General features: G+C 38.2%; 1 protein-coding gene across 1 annotated transcript; it reads right to left on the bottom strand.

The window, feature by feature from the left end:
- Positions 1-1,374: 1,374 nt before the first annotated feature.
- On the bottom strand, positions 1,375-5,189 carry LOC116260163 (uncharacterized). Its single transcript, XM_031638289.2, has 3 exons — positions 4,936-5,189; positions 2,912-3,160; positions 1,375-2,162 (listed from the first exon to the last, which is right to left on the bottom strand). Exons 2-3 carry the CDS (start codon positions 3,081-3,083, stop codon positions 1,876-1,878), a joined length of 459 nt encoding a protein of 152 aa, XP_031494149.1. The 5' UTR covers positions 3,084-3,160; positions 4,936-5,189; the 3' UTR covers positions 1,375-1,875.
- Positions 5,190-9,607: the final 4,418 nt, after the last annotated feature.

Below are 9,607 nucleotides of genomic sequence, written 5' to 3'. Positions count from 1 at the left end.
TGTGTTGGAGTGACGCCCCTGCTCACCCCTATTTTACAGCTCAAATGAGCGGGTGAAATTTCACCCGCTCGTTTTAATGAAAAATGAGAGAAGAATTTAATGCCGTTTGTCGTGAGACGGGCGGGTGAAATTTCACTGCTGCCTGTACATATTTTTCACGATATTTTTCACAATTTTCTCCTTGGCAATCAAAGGGGCACTTTCATGTATCTTATATAAAAATTAAAAAAATGATATTTGGGTAAAAAAATGATATTTCTCGTTTACAGGAACAAGGCGACGGGAATTTCAAACACGCCCGAGTTCTTCGTCGACAGCTGGAAAATGCAGAAAATACTGGTGATCTTCAAAAGGTGATTCCGATCTCTATTCTGAACCAAATCAAGCATTCTCAGGCTCGATTGACTCGAAAATTTGTCAGCAAGATGGCTGGATTGATTCAAAAATTTGTCACTTTTGAAATAATCATCCACAGGAATTAATCAAATCTCGCCCTAAAATTAAGGAAAACAGCGCCTAAGAAACCCGTGCCTCTTCTCTTCAAAGGTAGATTTCTAGTTAACCCCAGCTTAAAAAATTCTGAAAATTTACTGAAAGATGGTTGAGGGAAACCAATGGTCCACTATTGGACAGACGAATCTCCCCAAATAAAACAGCACCCATGATTTTTTTTGTCTCTGTATTTTCTGGAGAAACCGATGTATGTATGTAGTCTGCAACTTTTGGTTGCTGAACTCCAGCAACCGGTCGAATCCGAAGGTAGCATAGGAAGAGACGCCCTAACCTGGCCTGGTTGCTGAACTCCAGAAACAGTCGCGTGCATTTCAGATCTCGCTTCACGAGAAAACCTGCTTGTTAAACCGGAAACTATAGTCTTCCCTCAAAGTGGTGGAGACTGGGAGCTCGTTTATAGGAGATTCGTTTTATTTAGAACGGGAGATTCGCTTCTCAGAATAATTTCTTTCGGAGTTCATTTCATTGCATCATTCTTTTATTCCTACTTTTTTTTAATGTACTTTTCGTTTCTTTATAATATGACATTATTATTTTTCCATGAGTATACAATTAATTCCCCATCAGCTTTTATTTTCTTTTCTTATTTTTCTAATTAATTTAATTTTTTCGTACTTGTTATTTTTTCACGCATATTTTTCTGTATATAATTGTTCTGTCTACATGGCTCCAATCCCACTTAGCAATTCGGAGATCCGTTTCTTCCCTTTGCGTCTCCCAGCGCTTTCCTTATCCACTTATATATTGGTAACTTTAGATCTGCTTCTATCTCTTCTCTGTCTAGTGACAATACGAAGGATCGTTTCAAATAACAAACAGGGGCCTTTCAATATTATCGAAAATAACCATCGGTTTCATCTCTAAGATCATTTATGAGGGAGGAGATTAAAAGCGGTTCGTCGCAAATGGTTCTTCTATCAATCCCCTCTTCTTTTATGATCATTGCTTGCTTGAGGTCCTTTCAGCAATTCTTTTCTTGCATTCTTCAGAAAAATATATTCCTTCTCCTATTCCCTTGTTATGTAGATAATTCATTTGAATAGACATAATGTTTTCCATTACATCGTTTCTTTATATTATATAGTGCGATTACACTGTATACCACTTTTCAGCAATTATCATCTTCCTCATCATCAGGAGTATATTAGTGATGATGATGACAATAAACATGTACAGAGTAGCCAAAAGGAGTTTTAATACAGTCTGGTATACAGAATATCTTGACGGTAAACAATATTATGTCTATTTACATGCATACGCCCATATGCACGTAAGTTACTCCCATTAGTCTTCCAACAGGATACGTGTCAACCCTTTGGAAAGTCACTGTCTAGCAGAAGTATCTCACTGAAGCTGCACCAATCACTTCATTGAACAGTAGAACTTCTCAAACAAGCAGAGGAACCCAAGAGCAGCTTCTTTTGCCCTCTCTGGTGCAGGCACAGTGGAATTCAGGGGCTCAAATTCTGCCTTCCACCCTGCGACGCACTTTTCTTTCTCAAAGCCAGGCACAGGGCAGAAAGAAAATGTGACCTTGTATGGGTTGTACATCTCCCTGAGGCAACCAGCAAGGACGCTGTAGGTCACCGAGCGGCCAACCTCGACCTCGTCTATCCGTTCCGTCGACTCCTTGACATAGTCCTGCACAGCTAATTCACCATAAAAGCAGACAGTTCTTTTAGGCCTTCCTGCCCATTTACAGAGTGCGTTCAGGACTGATATCACACATGCATCCTTCTGTGCACCACGTTATGCAACAAAAGAGTACATACAAAAGATGGTTACTGCGTCCCTCATAAAGGCTCAGGATGCCTCTGCCTGCATGGTTTTAGCTTAAAGCGTCTGAGGAAGTTCTAGAGTTCAACAACTCTTAAGGTAAGAGTAATTATAACTATTAGAGGACAAAGGAAGCACAACCAGAACAGAGCATGAATAAGATAGACTATCTATGCACCGCGCTTCTTATAAATAAATTTATCTATCTATGAAGCATAAGCACATATGTTTATATTGTGTCAATATTTAGAAGTATCTTGTACATTAATCTCCCAAATATGTCTAACTGTATGCATAAAACTGTGCATATGGTTCTAAGAAAGCCATTGAAGGGCCTGCATGAACTTGGCACCTACATATTTGCAAGTGATTCACATATGTCAGCAGCCTCAATATGTAACTACCAATTATGTGGTCTTCCTCACATCATTCCACTTCTATCGGATGTCTTCAAAGAGACTGGGCTTCCTCACATCATAGAGAACTCTTACCAGGAGATTATGCATGCAGACGCTCGGTTTCAAACTCTTGACCTCCTTCAACTCGAAGGTCTCAAGCCCAAACCCGTAGCCAGGCGGCCGGACATGGTTAGTAATAGCTAATAGAATTCGAGAAGGATTACCAGGACCCAGCTTGAAGAGACGCAGGCTTCCAGGAGATCCATCTCCTTGCAGATACTCAGCTGCAGCAAGCATGTCAGGGCTTATCTTGCTAACAGTATCATTGTCCCTATACATTTCCCATGCAGTATGTGCAGGAACATTCAGTATGACCTCCCCACTGAGGCTTCTCATTCTTCCGCTTTTCTCTATATCTCTTGTTGAGAAGCTCTTGTTTTAGAACTGAAGTCTGTTGCACACATTGCAGTAACCTGTATATATAGACTGTTAAATTTTAGAAATCTGACGAATAATAAAAGAGATATTAGAGAGATTGCTATTGCTCCCCATATCTTCTCGTGCAATGTATGGAGACACCACACATATGCCGAATCTAGTGAAAAGTAGATTCCCACAAAGAAAGAACCTAGTAATTTCTAATTTAATATAATTCGTTTGATCAGCCGTTTGTTTTCTGTTCAAGGTTCCACCTTTTGAACATTCTTATTCGATGAATTTGTGAAGTGAGTGCTTTGGGATTTTAATCTGGACTTGGAAAGCTAAGTATAGACATACTAAGGAAAAATTTGAAAACGAAAAGTCTGTATTTCTTCTAATATATATTTTAATGACAAGATAAATCCGCCATTGGGTCTGCTCCTAAGAGGTAGATCCGGACTGAGTCCGAATTAAATGCCTTTACAAGGACAATACCATGAGAAAGTTGGAAGTCTGGTTGGTATGGTATATTATAAAGCTGCGTATACTTAACTCTTCAGCTCTTCCATTTGAATAAAGGTCTTGTTGTCAAGTAGGAACTGCATAATTCTGATGCACTTTTTTAAGAAAAAACGGATCTTAGCTTTAAGTTGAAATTCATGCCTAGTGCTTATACGAATGTCATCTGCCGCACTGAATTATCTAAAATTCTGTCGCATCAATAACGCATTTCTAGTATGCAACACATAAATCTTAAGGAAAGTTTTCAGTTTTCTTATAATCAGAAAAACGAAATATTCTTTTGTGATTCTCCTATCAAAGCCTCAAACTTTTATGGTTTCGGCTTCATGAAAAGTGATGCATTTTTTAGGATAAGTTATGGGCAAAAGTAGGCCTGAAAAGACATCTAAAATTTTAAACAAGTAAAATTTTGGTAAGCCATTTTTTTCCTTTAAAGTCTTCATACAATCTTAGTTATATATAGACACCTATCAGCCTCCTCCCCCTTGGGGAGAAAGATAAACTTTGTCGCATGCTGGAAGCACGAAACCCCCACAGCCCCTCAATCCTGGCTGGCATCTGCTTTGGAAAGGAGCAGGCACCTCTGAGTTTTGAACCACCTGCTTGCTGCCTACCAGCCTCTTGCCCAACCAGTTGTACCACACCTTTTAGCCTGCATCCTACATGTTATTCTTAACTTTGAGGAGATGACATCATTGCTTCCACTTTTTTGTAAAATGGAAAAAATCTCACTGCTGATGGGTTCCAAAGTGCAGCAGATACTTTCATTCCTTTAGGTATTCAATTGTTAAAGCAATCAAATGCGAGATCTTGAACAAAAGTACCTTTGACTTTAAGATAATAGCAAGTTCATTGGACATTATGAATTCCATTTTCTAACCACTCCAAAATATTCTTGCAACTGATTCTATTAAAAAGAGTGGCAGAAAAAGAAGAAAATGGAAAGCACATTGGTTTAAACTTTAAAGTAGCAGCCAAAATGGCTATTGGGCCAAGAAATTGGTGGGTAGCTAGTGGGGAACAATTTCTTTCGATTCCCACATATACTCCCACCATAAGTTGTTGGTTGTCTATTCTTCACTAAGAGCTCCTACTGCAAAAACATGCCTTCAGCCCCTTTATGCAACTTTTATTGATTTCTAATAGATTGATTTCTAATCGAATGTACTCTTAATTATATCTAATTTTTCGGATGTTCAAATGTCTAAATTCAAATATGAATGAAGAAACTGTTGGACTTTTGGAGTAAAAACCAGACATAACATGCTCAAGTTCATGCATAGAAATAAACAGATAGGACACTTACAGGTTTCTGCCATGATGCACCATGAGAAGAATGAGGACAGACAATCTCCTCAGCCAACGGCTACCATCGATGAGCACAGGCGCAGAATGCCGAAGGTGAGTAAGGACTGATCCTAGAAAATTTTCCAACCACTGAAACCGCTCTCATCATGCACTATAGCTAGTAAACAATCACGAGTCACCTTTGGTTGGGTGTGAAGAAGAAAGGTGCATGGTAAAGAGGTGCTCGAACGAAGGGTCACAACCGTTGGACCCTTCAGCACGTTCTCCAATGGAAAGGACCAAAGTACGTCAAAATCAGATCACAGCTTTTCAAATTTGATGCATCAAGGTTGTTTAATTAAAAGGCCTGAGCTTTTGAATCATTAAAGTATATCATCTTTTTTTTTTTTTCCCTGGGGTCCATGCAGGAATCAAAAGCCACCAAATTAACAAATCTGTGTGCAATATTTCCTTTTCATAAAAAAATAAATAAAAGATGACCAATACCTTTTTAATCATCTTAATTTGAAAGCATCTAGATATGCAATATCTGTCTTAATGGATGCAGAAGATTCGATGAGCTCCTGGATTATCCCGTCATGTGTTTAATCTCTTTACAAGCAGGTGACATATAAAAAAGATGTTCACTTTATTCGTTCTTATTTTGTTTTATGAGGAACATTTTTTTTTTCTGTCACTTTCCTTTTGTATTCCAGGTGAGTCACAAGAAAATCTGACAAACTGATGCCGCCTTTTTTCCTCCAGTCACCCTATGGATTGCTTTCTGTGGCTTGAAATGGTGCCTTTAATATAATTTAACTTTTATGTATATCAGCTACAGGTGTTTGAAACAGAAACTGGTTACTTATTAGCCTTTGCTTCGTCCTTTGTACCAACTCCCTCACGAATACTTTCTTTTAGTATTTATTAATTTCCTTTTATACTTATTAATGACTTAATAAAATGTCCTTTAGTCTTCTTGAGCAGCCAAACACTTTGTTAATATGGTTCTTCTAGTCTTAGCTTCATCGCAAAAGTTATCTGGCTTCAGCTTTGGTAGGGGTTCAACTGTAAGCTAAAGAAGGACTGCAATTCTGGGGCTTTAGGTGACGGATTCTTACCGTCGGCTTTTATCCTTTTGGCATCCATCAGAAACCAGAAACAAGTAGCTCAAGAACCTGATCCCCTCTTGGTCGAAAAGACAATTCTCACTTTTTTGTTTGCACACCTTTTAACAAGTGCCTCACATTCTTTTTCATATTGCTTTTAAATATCATAATATGATCATATTATGATAAACTACCAATGTACAAAGTAAAAAGTACAATTCCTCTTTAAAAGAAATAAAAATTTACATATAAATTTTTTCAAAAAATCATTATTTCATATAAAATTTTTAAAATTATATGTCAACCCTTTTTAAAATTTTGAAATTATAATACGGCCTCCCTCATAATACATTCATAACTTTGCCCGAGCAACAGCATTTCTTGACCAGTCATTCCTTGGCCATGGAGCAAAGCTGATTCACGATCCCTTCAAGTCTCATCTATCCCTCTCCCTCCCGCTCGCCACCCACTTCTGCCATCAGCTCTCTCGCTACCATCACCGCTTCCATACTCATTCATGGACTGTGCTCTATCCAACCACGACCTGCGGATGTTCTACAACAAACGAGACACACTTGTTCCCTTCAACTGCATTGATCATCAGGTTAATCCCACACAGCTAGCTGCATTCATCCTTCATTGTTCCCTTGTTGCAAAGTTATGAGACTCGAAATAGTCTCAAAACGTCTGAGCCCCAAGTATACAATAAGAAGAAATACTTCAATTACAAATTTAACTCAAATGGAAACGGATTTCTTGAAGGCAATTGTGGTAAAAAGAAAGAGGATAACTTTTCATCTACCCAGCAAAAGAATCATGCTCAGGCATCATCTAGAAATAAAATTCAAGGGACGACGTGCCACATATGTGGCAAGAAAAATCATTCAGCAATGAACTGCTACAATCGCCTTAATCACTTCTTTCAAGCAGAAGACATGCCTCAAGCTCTTGCTGCCATGTCTATATCTGATCCGCAGGAGTCAGAATGGTATGTTTACACTGGAGTGTCTTATCATATGACTAGTGATGCTGATAAGCTATCTAATCTTCAGCCTTTTTTGGGAAATGATTCTATACTTGTTGGAAATGGTGATCAGCTTCATATATCCAATATTGGAACAGCTCTCATATTTTTCAATAAGGTCATTACCTTAGGACCAGAAGCTTCTCTAAATTATGATTCTGAAACTCCCCACGAAGGTAATTGTGATCTTGTTGCCTAGTTTGTAGGGATACTGATTTCATAGGTACCTCCTGCTCTTGAATTGTTACCCTTTATCGTAACCACCTTTTTGTGGAAACTCGTTGTGTTGACGTGCTTATGAAGCACTATTGTAATAGACCATGTGTGAATGAAGTTTAATCCAGCACTTTGCTGGTTCGACCGTGGACGTAGGCCACTAAGGCTGAACCACGTTAGATCCGTGTGTTTTGCCTCTTTCTCTCTTGTTTCTTCATTATCTCTTGTTTCTACATGGTATCAGAAATAGTCCACTTAGTCAAAATCGATTGCTGTTTTTTTTTATCTTCATTGATATGGCTGAGCATTCCAGCAACAGCAGCAGGGTTGTTGAGAAGATCGTCATTCAAGAACAGATAAACGTCTGTTCTCTTGAACTGCACCAACTATCTACCATGTCGAGGTCAGCCATGATGTATCTCAGCAGCAAATCCAAACTGGAGTATGTTACTGGCGATTTCCCCAGACCTGATGAAAATGACTCTTCATATAAAGAGTGGAGATCAAACAATCATTTCGTTAAATTTTATGGAGCCATATCATAAGGTTTCTTCTTTGCTGAAACGGCTGCACAGATTTGGAAGAAGGCAAAAAGATTTGTACAGCGGAAAAATGATATAGCCAGAATGTTTCATCTGTACAAGAACACTAAAGAGATGAAGAAAGTGCAGCACGCATCCCACAATTGGGAGAGATGCAGGGCATGTGGACGAGTTGGATTTCTTGGTGGACATGACTTTAAGCTTCAGATCAAGAGAAAAATTATGAGAGCAACAAAAAGGCATTTGAATTACTCTCCAGTCTTGGGCCAGAGTTTGAGGCTGCAAGAAGTCAGATTCTTATGGATGCTGAGTAAGCTGACCTACCTTCTTTGTCCACCGTCTGCTCTATGTTGATCAGGGAGGAGTCGAGGAAAAAAAGTTGTGAATTCATTACCTCCTAAAGAAGAAGATACTGGCGACAAAGTAGCTTTCCTAGCAGCAGACAGGCGTAGCGACTCTAATCAGTGGAAAAACAAACCTAGGTGTTTCTGCAGCTATTGCAAGAAAGAGGGCCACTCCCGTGAACGGTGTTGGGATCTTCATGGCAAACCAGACACTAAGAAATCTCAAGAGAAAGAAGGCCACTCCTGTGAATGGTGTTGGTATCTTCATGGCAAACCAGACCCTAAGAAATCTCAAGAGAAGTTTAAAGAGATGACGGCGATGGCTAAAGTGGCGACTAGTGACAAAAATGAAGCCATTGAAGCATTAATCATTCTGGATAAAATAAGTGAGCTGTTGAAAAACATGGAAGCCAAACAAGATGCCCTGGCTGCCTCAGTTCAAGTAGATGTCGATTCTTCCATTGGGCAACTCCATTTTGTTAGGGAGTGCCAACACAAGAGAACTTATGAATTATTTCATGCAATTTTTCAAACTGGTCGAAATTTTGATTCTTAAATTCTGTGCCATTATCTGTTCTGAGCATCTGGCCATCAAATTGAGTTTCAATCGTCCTCCAAAACTCACAGAACTTAAAAAAACTTCATCCTTAGATTTCAGCAAATAGAACCATGTAACTTTGGAGAAATCGTCAATAAATGTCACATAGTTATAACAGAATACGAGTTCATGGGTGCAGGACCATAAACATAAAGTAAACATAAAACATGACGAATTAAACATGAAAGAACATGAAGATAATGTATAACAAATGAAATATTAGAATTCCAGAGATAATTTCAGTTAAAGTGATTATTATAATAAATATTGGGGCTTTCTTTTGACTTAACAAAGATTTGGGTGGTGTTGGGAAGCATGTTAAAGTATTTAATTTTACCTATTCTTTTTTCTTCTGTTGAAATCTTGATATTCAGAAATAAGTGGATGCCATGGATCATGGGAGTCATGTCATGAACCAGCTGTGTCTGAGTTATATATTTTTAGCATTTCTTTTCTTCATTTCTTCCGTTCGGTTGCTTTGTGTTCTGACCCAAACGGCACCTCTAGAACGCGTAGAAGAAAAATGTAATATCAGTCATACACGTAAAGGATGCACGACTTGGTGGAAAATTGTCTCCCTCTTATTTATATTAAACTCTCTCTCTCTCTCTCTCTTTCTCTTTATATATATATATATATATATATATATATATATATATATATATATATATATATATATATATATATATATATATATATATATAGTTTATAATAGTGACTCTAGAGTCACCATTCAAAATCATACATCAAACCAGGCTGTTCATCTTAAAACAAATGGATGGTCGTGGTTGAATTTTCCTTTTTTTTTTTTTTTAAACATCAACTTCACCCTACCACCGGCAGCAGCCCGGCAGCGCT

This window comes from Nymphaea colorata, chromosome 9 (genome assembly GCF_008831285.2).
Source record: "Nymphaea colorata isolate Beijing-Zhang1983 chromosome 9, ASM883128v2, whole genome shotgun sequence".
NCBI lineage: Eukaryota > Viridiplantae > Streptophyta > Magnoliopsida > Nymphaeales > Nymphaeaceae > Nymphaea > Nymphaea colorata.
Note: the sequence above shows the minus strand (reverse complement) of the source record. Positions and strands in the feature narration are given on the sequence as shown.